General features: G+C 38.6%; 1 protein-coding gene across 1 annotated transcript in view; it reads right to left on the reverse strand.

The window, feature by feature from the left end:
* Window positions 1–14,481, reverse strand: part of LOC126417128 (uncharacterized) — a 319,349-nt gene that overhangs the window by 262,678 nt on the left and 42,190 nt on the right. The window contains exons 4-6 of the mRNA XM_050085024.1: window positions 9,897–10,006; window positions 8,809–8,968; window positions 7,864–8,006 (exon numbers count right to left, since the gene is read on the reverse strand). Of these exons, the coding sequence (XP_049940981.1) occupies window positions 7,864–8,006; window positions 8,809–8,968; window positions 9,897–10,006 (413 nt within the window). The remainder of the gene's footprint in view (window positions 1–7,863; window positions 8,007–8,808; window positions 8,969–9,896; window positions 10,007–14,481) is intronic.

The following is a 14,481-nucleotide window of genomic DNA, read 5'->3' on the forward strand; positions in this document are numbered from 1 at the left end:
AGTTACTAAACAAGTTTTCTGAAATTTCTTCACCAAAGAAGACTAAGTAAATGTCCCAGAATTCAAATCAAGAATAGCTGCCAAGATGAGTAACTTAAAGGTAGATGCACTCGGCACAGCACAGCAGCTTAAATTATTTAATCAAAGCAAGCCCCTCAGTCCAGACTGTATACCAATAAGGTGCCTCTCAGAGTATGCTGACACAGTAGCTCCACACTTAGCAATCGTATAATACAACCATTTTCTCGATTAAAGGTGTGTACTTGAAGACTGGAAAGTTGTACAGGTCACTCCAGTACTCAAGAAAGGGAATACAAGTAACCCGATGAATTACAGAACAAAACCAATGATGTCCAATTTGTGATTGGATATTAGAAAATATATTATGTTCAAACATTATGAATTGCTTCAAAGAAAATGATCTACTGACACATAGTGACACACAGTTGTCATGGATTCAGAAAACATCATTCTTGCCAAACACAACTAGCTCTTCATTTGCATGAAGTAATGAGTGCAATCAAAAGAGCATCTCAAAATGATGCTCTATTTCTAGATTTCAAAAAGGCTTTTGACACATCTCCTCACACGGGGCTTCTAATCAAATTGTGTGACTACAAAGTATCATCTCCATTGTGTGACTGGATTCACAATTTCCTGTCAGGAAGGTCAAAGTTCAAAGTAATCAATGGAAGTTCATAAAGTAAAATGGAAGTGATATCTGGCATTCCCATGGAAATTGTTGTAAGCCCTCTGCTGTTCCTAATCTACATAAATGATTTAAGACACAATCTGAGCAGTTCTCTTACTCTGTTTGCAGATGATTGTGTCACTTACCATCCAGTGAAGTCATTTTAAAAAAAAAGGCAACTGCAAAATGGTTTTGACAAAATATCTATACAAAAAGTGTGAGTCATCCATATGAGTACTAAAAGGAATCTGCTAAACTTTGTTTACATGATACATCACACAAATGTAGAGGCTGTGAATTCAACTAAATATCTCGGAATTACAATTACGAGACACTTAAATTGGAACACACATAATGTTGGTGGAAAGGCAAACCAAAGACTATATTTTATTTGCAGAACACTTACAAGGTGCAACAGATCTACTAAAGAGATTGCCTACACAACACTTGACCGTCCTCTGCTGGGGTATTGCATGACGTATGGGATGCTTACCAGATTAGGATTGACAGAGGACACCAAAAAAGTCCAAGGAAGAGCAGCTTGTTTTGTATTATTGTGAAACAGGGAGTGGGCAGAGTGGAGGGAGTCATGGACACGATAAGCGAGTTGGCGTGGAACCCTTAAACCAAAGGCATTTTTCCATGCAGTGAGATATTATCACAAAATTTCGATCACCAACTTTCTCTCTTGAATACAAAAATATTTTGTTGATGCCAACCTACATACTAAGAAATGATCATTGTAATAAAATAGAGAAATTGGAGCTCATACGGAAAGATTTAAGTATTCATTTTTCCCACGAACTGTTCGTGGGTGGAATGGTAGAGAAATAGAGTGACGGTGGATCGAAGAGCCCTCTGCCAGGCACTCTCATGTGAATTTCTGAGTAATTATGTTGATGTAGGCCATACTGTGCAATACAGTCCTGGCTGGCACAAAGGATTGCACCATGCAGCAGCATGAAACTCATTTGCAACTACATTACTGATTATTCTGTGTGTTTTGGTACCCCTTTTATTGTTCATCACTACCGTAATTCAAATATTACACTAGACTAATTTGACATGAATTTTGCACAACATTAATTTGAAAATGTTCTGTCAAATGCACATGTTAAGATACCACTTTAAACACTTCTAACAAGGCACATATTAAAGTGTTTTATTGGTACTGAGCATTACATGAAATGCATAATGATCAGTGTTTGTTTGGACTGACTACATCTACACACTGGAGAACAGAAATTGCAGATATCTGCTGAAATTTGGGAAGGAGGTGGAGGGGGAACGCTCTTGATAGCTCTTAGTAAACACATCTACTATATATGCAAAAATTACACACACACACACACACACACACACACACACACACACACACACGGAAAGAGAGAGAGATTATGACAGGCTAATCTATCTAGTTACTTAAGAGATGCAATGTGCACCAACAGTAATGATAAACATACACAAAAGTTAGGTCAGCCTCAGATTTTCAGAATAAAGGTTCCTCCATATTAGTGTCAAAATAAGGGATTCTCACTTCAGTCCAAGTAAAAGATGAGAGGGAGGTTGCTAAATATGATCCATTTGTCAAAAAAAATTTGCCAGGGTCTGGACCAGGACAATTATTAGAGAGGCTTCTAATACAGAATTTAGTATTACCAATAAGAACAAAATATCTGAGGATTCAATTCGGAGCTAAGAAAGTATGGTGAGCAAGGAGATGAGCAGCACAATGTTGAGGGAACAGACTGAAAAAAAAGCAACCGTTATGCAAATAAAATAAAAATAAGTACGGGTAGGAGAGGCTGAAGGGGGAGAGACAGCTGTGAAAGAATGAAGGTGACTAAGAGATTTGTAGACTCAAGTCGATGATGACATAATGTCAAATGGAAGGGGGAGACACGTTGCAAAGACAGTAATAGCATAATTGTACACTGATAGGTAGGGGATTAGAGCCAAACAAGCACTGCATAGGAAGTGGACACCTACAGGTCTCATCTGTTACAGGAAGAAAGCGCAAAAACATCCAACACAATAAGGCGAACCTTTATTTAATCAAACTACAGTTTGCCTGTCTTACTGAAACCATTGAACAGTGTCTCTTTCTGGGTAAACATAACAGACAAAATGAGTTGTTGGTGTAAGTGTAGCGTCAGGCCTCTTACATACTGAATGTGATATCTGGCACCTCGTGCATAATGCTTACAACTTAATTGCATAATTCTTGCCATTACCACCTCTTCATTGCTTGGAGGATAAAACCCATTATACTTAGCTCCCTTAAACGTGTAGTATCACTTTACAGTGCTCACTGTATGCTTATGCCCAGATTCCTCTTCTTTCTTGTATTATTCTGATCTCTCTCTCTCTCTCTCTCTCTCTCTCTCTCTCTCTCTATCACACACACACACACACACACACACACACACACACACACACACACAAAATCAAAGACCATGTTGGACTTTCTGCACCCAATTAACAGGTTTTGCCACTGTCCATATCACCCCTTCGCCCTTTAATTCAATAGTCCCAAGCATGACTGGTAGTTGGTAAGTCTGGTGCTCCCATATGGCAGGTAGGACAGTGGACTGGAACTGAAGGGAAAGAAGCAAAAGTGCCCCTGCCCCCTCTGCCCTTTTTTTTTTTTCCCCCTCTCTCTCTCTCTCTTCCGTCACTTAAAGAGTGACATTCACTGTTTCTGATACTCATTGTGTTACATTTCTTTATAATCTGCTGAGTGAATAATACGTTGGACTGGGGTAAGATGAGATCAGAATATCTGTAACTGGATTATGCACAGTAATGTTTAAACTGAACTTTGGGTTGACAAATGGTTTACTGGAAACTCAAATGAAAAATTTTGGATGGCTTCACTGTCTGAAAGACATTCTTCTTTGATGCAATAATTCAGTGTACAACTTCATTTTCAATCTTCAGTCTGAGCCTCCATTTTTTTCTTTTGTGTAGTCAGTTACTAAAGGTGAGTGCGCTCCCAAATGCACATGGTATCAGTTCAATCTACTCTGCTGCAATCCAGGCCTTGTTTCCACAACAGAGATTCGTATCACTTCTTGACCATTATTCAGCGCTTGAATATAATTTGCTCTTTCGATTTTTTATACTTCTTGTAATTTTAGTAAATTCCACTCTATTTCTCAAAGAACCACTCATAAAAACATTGCTATATTTATTAAGTTTTACCAAACAATGCATTTCATGAAAAATGATGCTTCAAGATCAAAATGTTAGGAACACTGTCAAAAAGTTAGTACTGAGAAAGGTGCTTACAGGATGCACAATAGAAAGCATAAACATTAGTTTATGTAATGAGGGGATTATTAATTGTGATTTTGAGTAGCTACTCTAGGTTTGAAGAGCCAAGCCAAGATAATGGTAAAGAGAGGATGAAGGCACTGGCTTAGTCAGGTCTGTAGAAGAGAATTGATTGTTGTTGGATCAAGTGTGTGCAACTGTTAGGCTATAAGAGAGCAACATCGTTAAATAGGTAAACAAGTAGAAGGTTTTATAAGGTGAACATCAATTTATAATCATCTCGATGAATGGTCCCACTTTAGGATAGTGGGGTCTGGGCTGTCAGAATGTGATATATAGGAGCCGCACAAACTACAAAGAATACAATCTTGAATGGTTGGGAGAGAGGAGGGGGGGAGGAGGAGGAGGAGGGGGAGAAATGATAAACTCCAACCTATTCAAGAGAAGCACATGAGTGTGATTAACAATAGCTTTGAACTAACAAATGAGATAAAAAAGAGAGAAAGAGTAGAATAAGTTAAGGACAAGAAGATGGCAGAAATTATTTATTTATCAATTATATTAGTACTGACATCATCTCTGATATGCTCAAAAGGAGAAATCAACAAGTCTCTAAGTCTTAATTTCAGGACTAACTTCTCCATATTACTATAACTAAAGAAGCATGAGAAGGGAGAGGAGGAGGAGTAAAGAAAAAATATGTATGAGGAAGTGGAAATATTTTCAGAATGAATCAACTCACAAGGCTCACATTCATTCTCAACACAGAATTCACTAGAACAAAGATGGAAAAAATTAGCACTTCATGAAGAACACAAGGTGTTTCTAAAAACTCATCAAATACAGCACAACAGTTGAAAACATGCAAGAAAATAAATAGCCCCTATGAGAGAGACAAAAACCACCAAAATATTAACATGTATGGGTGACTAATAATTCCTAAGATTTTTCTCTTTCCAAACATAACACTCACTGATGATTGGAAGCACAGCTTATGAATGCTCAAGATTGGTTACCTTCCTTTCTGCCGTCTGTTACCATTCTGCTGATAGTTAAGCAGAGTGGTGCTTTTATGTTCATATGGCAAGTAGAGACGACACTGCAATAAACTGCTTTGAAAAATAAATAATGTACTTCTAAAAGTTAAACAGTTTCTGGAAACATTTGGGAAAACAAGCATTATACAGCAAACTTCTTGAAAATAAGTAAAAATGTGCAAGTTAAGTGACAAGTTCTTTATAAAGTATGAAATTTTGCTACGAATATTTTCACAATTTCTTTCAATTTCACATAATATTGATAGAATCTCCACATTCTGTTTTACAGCATTTGCTCCCATTCACCCCCACCCCTGAAATCTGTAGTGCAGAGTTTTTATTCATATTCTGAAGGGAGATCAATTAACTCTCTGGGGCGCAATAAATTTTTTGAGTCAGCTACAAAATTAAGTTCTTATGGTACAACATATCTCAAAACTGATTAAGTCATTTATATTTAAAAAATCGGCACTTTCTGGGGGTCTTCGTATTTTAATATCTGACATATGGTGGCCACAATGGTAACACTAACTTATGTTAGCAATGATATCCTTCCTAAGACAGATGTACTTACCATCATCAAATTTATCGTAGGCCACTGGAGCACTGAAGGATTTCAAAGAAATCGGATAAAATATGTGTCATTCGCATTTCAAGAAGGATCATTGGTCAGGTGGACATAATTATAGGTCTATTTTGTTGATGTCAATCTGTTGCAGAACTATGGAACAAGTTGTGTGCCCTTTTTGGGGAACAAATGGAAACTTCCTCTATAAGAATCAATGCGTATTCTGAAAACAGGAATGTTGTGAAAGTTGACTCCCACTGTTTACCCAATACATCAAGAAGACGTAGGTAAATGATCCCAGGGTAATGTTGATGTGTTCCTCGACTTCTGGAAGGCATTCGATACACTTTCATGTTGTTGCCTAGTAATCACAAGACTCGTCAATTCCATAACTAGGGTATTTGCATAAACTTTTATGTGTCTATCAGGAGCACTAAAAATTTAGCCTCATGAGCTATAAGTATTCACAGCAATTCTGATTCTTTGTAATTTTATAATTTTTTCAAGTAAATATTTCTTTCAGTAAATTGACTATATTTTATCACATAATAAAGAAATCATACAGGATGTAATTGTCTAAAACCACTTTGGAACTTCAATTAATCATAGTTTGATGCAGAATAAAAATAGAAAAATGGCGCAATGAAACAATTCATTGGCAGGACATCATAGTTATTAAATACGAGAATTTTTTTATAAATACAGAAGTATGTCAGGTTAAATTAAGCAACTGGCTCACCATCTTGGAAAGTTAAGATTAGAGAGATATTGGGGGGAAAAAACAAGTACTCAACAAAAGTACTTACGCAAGAAACCATAGATACCACATTGTCTCACAATAACATTGCATAATGCTCAAGACAATAAAGTTACAAGAATTCAGCCTTATGCCATAGTGCACTGACAATTGTGCTTCTCACTCACTATCTGCAACTAATATAGGAAGATGATAAAAAGCTACTGATACTCTTTGCACCAATCAATGCACTCTGCTAACTGCTGATGTAAAAGTATAATTTTACACTACATCTGCATTTTCCTAATTTATGAAATTCTATATCATAGTTTACACCATATGAAGACCTTGTTCAGCACCAAATCACACGTACAGAGATAGCAAGACCCTGTCCTGTCGTTCCTTAGTTGCTTCAAAATTCATGGAGGTATGTTCTGTCTTTGCTACTAAATGAAGGGCAGTTTGTATTTTGCCACAGGCATTTCACTTCTTTTATTTACGAAGCATCTTCAGTGGCCTGTCATACTGACACCTTCTACTGCTTCTCACAAATAAAAACTATCTACACATGCACTCATAGTTAATTGATGCAGCCTAATTGTGAATGTGTTGATGAAGTGTGATTATCAACATGAGTAAATTACTCCCTCATATATTGTCAGTATTGACCAGCTGTCTGTCCAGTCTTTTTTCCTACACTGCACAGAGGTCTCCTTATTTGCAATAATCCAGCCAGATAATCATACAGAATGACTTCAGTAAAGTGCAAATGTCGACTGCATTAGTTTTAAATGTTCTACTTCGTATCTGAACATAACTGTACAAGTGCGTATGCAAAATACATAAATGGTGACGAAATGAATACTGAAGATTGTTCACTTACAAATTTATCTTCTCAGTCAACTTATTCTTTATAATTGAGCCATATGTTACTGGAAACACACATTTTCCTTTGATGTTCCACATTATTTCTATCAGTTCTATTTCGAGATTTCTACATCCTGCCTGTTTAGCATTTGTTCTCGGCATCTTGTAAGGGTTCAACCACTACATGATTTGATTTGATAAGATGTCAGTCCATTCCTTAAGTTTAATTATACCTGTTTCATGTGATATTCACAAAAGATGAGCTTATACTGATTTTATGCCTGTAGGAAATATGTTTTTCTTGCCTTATATTTTAATTTGTAAGTACTGTGAAATTCATTTGCAATAATAATTCTATAATAATTGAAGCATTTGAGATGTGGTGCTACAGAAGAGTGCTGAAAATCAGATGCACTGATAATATAAGAAATGATAAAGTTCTCTACAGAATCGGAGAAGGAACATATGGAAGACACTTACACCAGAAGAAGTTACGGGATGGTAGGGCACATGTTAAGGCATCAGTAAATAACCTCCTCAGTTCTAAAGGGAATTGTTGAGGGTAAAAACTGTAGAGGAAGACAGAGGTTTGAATATATCCACCAATTTTATAGTATGCATTTACATACTCTACTAATATATATCCAGCTGCAAACATGCTGAATTACATTAAAAAGGAATTACAAACCTCTTTGCTGCAGACATTGATTGTAATTCCTCTTGCTTCTTAGATTTTGGTCCATGTGACCGAATCAAATGTAGCTTAACACACTCAGCTGACTTTAGGCGTTTTTGACACACAGGGCACATATCATCTGTAGTGATGCTTACCTGAAACCCAACGCAATAATTTTTCAAGCTTCAATGGAGTTAAAAAGCAAATAACTGAATAGATAGTATTGCAACTGGCAGTCACGATAGTAGGATGTATCACCTTTAGTGCCTTAACTGACGTCAACGTTTACAGATTATACTTACCACTCAATGACAAATAAGTGAGTACTAAAATTAAATTACATGTTGAGGCATCAAGTAACTGTCAATTTTGTAGCAATATATGTAGCAATAAATAACATTAAACTTCCTGGCAGATTAAAACTGTGTGCCAGACCGAGACTCGAACTCGGGACCTTTGCCTTTCGCGGGCAAGTGCTCTACCATCTGAGCTACCCAAGCACGACTCACGCCCCGTCCTCACAGCTTTACTTCTGCCAGCACCTCGTCTCCTACCTTCCAAACTTTACAGACGCTCTCCTGCGAACCTTGCAGGACTAGCACTCCTGAAAGAAAGGATAGCCATGTCTCTGAAATATCCTTTCTTTCAGGAGTGCTAGTACTGCAAGGTTTGCAGGAGAGCTTCTGTAAAGTTTGGAAGGTAGGAGACGAGGTGCTGGCAGAAGTAAAGCTGTGAGGACGGGGCATGAGTCTTGTCTGGGTAGCTCAGATGGTAGAGCACTTGCCCGCTAAAGGCAAAGGTCCCGAGTTCGAGTCTCAGTCCGGCACATAGTTTTAATCTGCCAGGAAGTTTCATATCAACGCACACTCCGCTGCAGAATGAAAATCTCACTCTGGAATAAATAATATTGTTCGTTAATTATAGTAAATTTTGAAATAGTAGAGAATTAAGGCTTACCCCAGCACACGTAGCATAGTGTGCACTCATATCCTGGTATGACAGACTAATATAGTTGCAGGCTCTCAGGGGGCACCGTATGTAGCCAATGTCCTCCAATGAGTCCATCCAGTACTGTGCAAAGCCTGACAACATTGGCCTTGGTCGAGTTCTCACAGTGCTAAAAATAAGAAGTCCATATATCATCATAATTATAAAAGTACCACAATTTCTGTTTTGGTTCTTATGTACAATGTTAATATACAGTCTTTTGAGATGAGGACAAAAATATTGTTATTTGACACCAATCTTTAATGATAGGAAATTAGTTGTAAATTTAGGATACAAAAGTAGTTCATGAGAGCTGTATCTCAATATATTTTGCAAATATCTGTAGGTAACATTATGAAGCAATTTGAAAAATAAAAATACAGAAAATCATTTACAGGGAAGATGAATGAATGATGTCAATTTGTTGAGAGAATTCTGCAAAGCAGGTTGCATACATGGCTCAGGTGGTGGTGGTGGTGATGGTGATGTTTGATTTGTGGGGCGCTCAACTGCGCAGTCACCAGCACCCGTACAAAGTCACAATTTTGACACAGCACAGTCCTTTATTTTTTTCTTTTCTTTTTTTTCTTTTTTTCTTTTTCTTTTTTTTCTTTTTCACAGTCCAATCTAGCCACTGTCAGGAATGAAGATGATGGTGAAATGATGGAGACAACACAAACACCAGTTGCTGGGCAGAGAAAATCCCCAATATGGCCGGGAATCGAACCTGGGACCCCATGATCTAGAGGCAGCAACACTAGCCACTAGACCACGAGCTGTGGACATGGCTCAGGTGACAGTTGATGCCAGTACAGTTATTACTATAAACTGACAAGATGGCTGGCATGGTGGTGCACCAGAAGAACTTTAAGCATGAGCACTGACTGATGGAGTAACATGCACCTGGGCATGAAGCACTTGGGTTGACAAGAAACATGAAAGTCATAAAGAATGTGATGTGTAAAGCCCAGGAGATAAAAAGAAAGCCAACATTAGCAATTTGGACAGGTTCATGAGATACAAATGCAGTGTTTTTGTAACAAATTGGATTTTCTTACTTGTTTGAGTAGCATCTGGTGGAACTATCATCTGTACTGACTGCACTTGCACATGTTGTCTGTTGCTGTGGAGTCTGCTGAGGTTGCACTTGATTATTCAATGGTATAAGCTTTCAACATATAAGAAAAAGAAAACAAGTCATTAGGTGACAAGTTATTAGGTGACAAGTCACTCTGGTGAAATCAAAACACATCAATAATCACTTCACATTACACTATTGAAACATATTAACCAATAATGGCTATGGTAAACACTGCTTGCATTTTACAGTTCCCAAAGAAATACTACAACAAAATAATCATTTTTAATTCTAGATTTACTTCACAAACAATTTTCACATTCTGTGCTGTATACAGACTGAAAACAAAAATTAACAATCAAAGAAATATCAACACCTATGAAAAGAATAGATTGCTACTCACATTAAGATAACACATTGAGTTGCAAACAGGCACAATGAAAAGGCTTACACACTAAGCTTTTGGTCAAAGCCTTCTTCAGAAATGAAAGGAAAACACATTCACACAAGCAGGCACACCTCACTCATAAATGACCTCCTCCTCCGACCGCTCACGCAGATTGCAACTGTTGTGAGTGAACAAAAGCAGCAGTCTGGAGTGGGGCAGGGATGGGGGAGGGATGGCAGGGTATAGGTGGGGATGAGCGAAGAGCTCTGCCTTGCAGAGCATGGAGGGACTACAAAGCTGCAAGACAAAGCTGCCAGGTGCAGTGTCGGGAGGCTGAGGTGGGGGGTGGGGGTGGGGGGAGGGTAATGGGAAAGGGGAAGAGCAGAAACAGGAAAAGACTGGCGAGTTTATTGGCAGAGATCAGTGCACAGTGAAGGTGAAGGGACTTGAATTGGGATGAGGTGCAAGCACAGAGGAGGTGGAAACTTGTGTGTGGAGTGTGGGTACAGCAGGTTATCATAGGCTGGGGTCAGGATCATTTCGGAAATGGAGAATGCGTTGTAAGGATAACACCCATCTGTGCAGTTCAGAAATGCTGGTGGTGGGGAACATGGCCTGGGTTGTGAAACAGCCACTGAAGTTAAGCATCTTATATTCAGCTGCATGTTATGCCATAGAGTGGTCCGTCTGCTCTTGGTCACAGGTTGGCGGTGGCCACTCATCCCGGTGGACAGCATCAATGGTAACAGAGAGATATCTACCACATAAATTAACAAGAGGTGCTACTGATACCCCATGGTACACAAATCAGGTCAGAACACTGGCGCAAAAAAAAGCATGCCAAATTTAAAAGAATGCAAAAGCCCAAGACTCGCGAAGTTTTACAGAAGTCCAAAAATCAGCATGAATTTCAATGTGAGATGCTTTTAACAGCTTCCACAACAAAACTTTGTCTCAAAATCTGGCAGAAAACCCAAAGAGATTCTATTCATATGTAAAGTACATCAGTGGCAGGACACAATCAAAATTTACACTGCATGATAAAAACGGTGAGGTTACCGATGGCCATGCCACTAAGGCAGAGTAACTAACCACAGTTTTCCAAAATTCCTTCACGAAGGAAGACAAAGTAAATATTCCACAATTCAAATCAAGAACAATATGAGTAACTTAGAAGTAGATATCCTCTGTGTAGCAAAGCAGCTTAATTCAAAGTAATCTGTTGACACACAGATAGCATGGATTCAGAAAATACAGTTCTTGTGTAAGACAACTATTTCTTTATTCACATGTAATAACAAGCTGCATTGACAGGCGGTGTCAAATTGATTCTATATTTTTAGCTTTCCAGAAGGCTACTGACACTGTTCTTCACAAATGACTTCTAACCATGTTGGATGCCTATGGAGTAGCGTCTCAGCTGTGCAACTGGATTTGTGCTTTCACGTCAGAAAGGTCACAGATCACAATAACTGATGGAAAATCAAGTAAAACAGAAAATAGGGCCTCTGCTCTTCCTGATTTACAAACACAATTTAACCTGAGCAGCTATCTCAAGATTCTTTGCAGATAATGTGGTCATTTACCATCTTGTAAAGTCATCAGATGATCAAAATCAATTGCAAAATGATTTAAACATGATATATCTACAGTGCAAAAAGTGGCAATTGACTCTAAATAATGAAAAGCATGAAGTCACCTACACAAGTACTAACAGGAATCCGCTGAATTTCAGTTACATGATAAATCACACAAATTTAAAGGCTATAAATTCAACTAAATACTTAGGGATTACAATTATGAATAACTTAAATTTGAATGACTGCATAGATAATGTTGTGGGGAAAGCAAACCAAAGACTGTTATTTATTGGCAGAACACCCAGAAAATCGAACAGGTCTAGAAAGAGACTGGTTACACTATGCTTGTCCACACACTTCTGGAGTATTCATGTGCAAGGTGTGATCCATACGAGATAGGATTGACAGGAATTGCGAAATAGTAGAGAGAGCATCACGGATATGATGCGCAAATTGGGGTGGCAGCCATTAAAACAAAGGCATTTTTTACTCTGTAAGGACCTTCTCATGAAATTTCAATCACCAACTTTTCCTCAGGGTGTGAAAATATTTTGTAGACAGCCACTCACGTAGCGAAAAATGATAATCATAATAAAATACAAGAAATCAGAACTCACATGAAAAGATATATGTGTTTGTTTTACCGCACATTGTTCAAGAGTGGAATGGTTGAAAAATTGCTTGAAGTTGTTCGATGAACCCTCTGTCAGGCACTTAATTGTGAATTGTAGAGTAATCATACATAAAAATAGAAATAATCAATTTTTGACAATATAATGTAATTGGAGAGATATAAAAGTGTACTCACCAAGTGGTGGCAAGGGAACAAACACACAAAAAATGTTTAACTCATCCAAGCTTTCAGAGCCAATGGCTCCTTCTTCCAGCATAAGAGTTGAGGGAAAAGGAAGAGGGGCATAGGAAGAGGACTGGAGAGGTTTAGGGAAAGGGGTACAATTCGGAAAAGTCCCCCAGAATCACAGGTCAGGGATCCCGTAAGTCTCCCCTGACCCGTAGTTCTGGGTGACTTTTCCGAAGTGTACCCCTATAACTTTCCAGCCATTTTCCTTCACCCCTTTTCCTTTCCCTTCAACTCATCTGCCGCAAGAAGGAGCCACAGGCTCCAAAACTTTGAATAAGTTACACATTTTTTTGTGTGCATATTCTCCTGCTGCCTCTTGGTGAGTAAATTTTTTTATCTATCTGATTACATTACAGAGTAATCATGTAGTGGTAGATGTAGGCAGAGTTGGACAGTTGGTTGCTAGTCATAACAATATAAAAAGCTGTGCAATGGTTCAGCAGAGCTGGCAATGACATAACTGCTTTAAGAGACGGCCTAGTCTCTGATGGTGTAGGATAAGCCAGTAACGGGACTGGAATAAGAAGTGCTGGGTGGGTGGATTGAGCAAATCTTGCACCTGGGTCTTTCACAGGGATACGATCACTGTGGCAAGGGGCTGTGATCTGGAGTGGTATGACAATGGACTAGGATTCTGTGGAGGTTGAGGTGGAGGTTGAGGTTGACCAATTTAGGAGGTGTGAGAAGGGTCTCTGGTAGGATGTTCCTCAATTCAAGGAAGGATGATAGATAATCAAAGGCCTGACGAAAAATGTAGTGCAGCTTTTACAGACCGGAGTGGTTATGGGAGACGAAGCAGGCTTTTATCAGGTGACGAAGGGGGCACTCCTTTGTAACTGGTTCCTGGTTCTTGGGGGGTGGGAGGATTGGGTGGGGGAGGGGGGAAAGGGGGAGGGAGGGGGAGGGGATGGCACAGGTTTGCAACTAGGTCTGGGGGAGATAGGGTAGAATAATATAAGCACTTCAAAGCATAAATTCATATATGCGAGCACTTACGATATACCTTAAATGAACAAACTGTGTGGGTTGTTGTTGTTGTTGTTGTTGTGGTCTTCGGTCTGAAGAATGATTTGATGGAGCTCTCCATCTCCACCTAACTATTGCAACCTACATCCTTCTGAATCTGTTCATTGCTTTCATCTCTTGGTCGCTCTCTACAATTTTTACCCCGCACACTTCCCTTCAGTACTAAACTGGTGATCACTGATGTCTCACAACATGTCCTATCATCCGATCCCTTCTTCTAGTCAGGTTGTGCCACACATTTCTTTTCTCACCAACTCTATTAAGTAACTCCTCATTAGTTTTATATGATCCACCCATCTAATCTTCAACATTCTTCTGCAGCACCACACTTCGAAAGCTTCAATTCTCTTTTTGTCTACATACATAGCTACACCCCAGAAAAATACTTTCAGCAAAGACTTCCTAACACTGTGTGGCTATGTGGGTTACACAACTCAAATAAGGTGAGAGAGTGCAGGCAGCTTATATTGAACGCTATGCACCGTGGTAACAGAACGTAAGCACTTCGAAACATAAAATCCAGTGCGTAGGTAATTTTGACATAACTCACATGAGCACACAGTGCAGGTCATATAATCTGGATAAGATACATACATGCCATTCAAATTATTGATTACAAAGGATCATGAAACTAAGTATGTAAGTATACATTCCATACTCTTAATGTATGTCTAATTCAGTTACAAGGAACTGCATAATACGAGCACAA

This window comes from Schistocerca serialis, chromosome 8, assembly GCF_023864345.2.
Source record: "Schistocerca serialis cubense isolate TAMUIC-IGC-003099 chromosome 8, iqSchSeri2.2, whole genome shotgun sequence".
Classification (NCBI taxonomy): Eukaryota; Metazoa; Arthropoda; class Insecta; order Orthoptera; family Acrididae; genus Schistocerca; species Schistocerca serialis.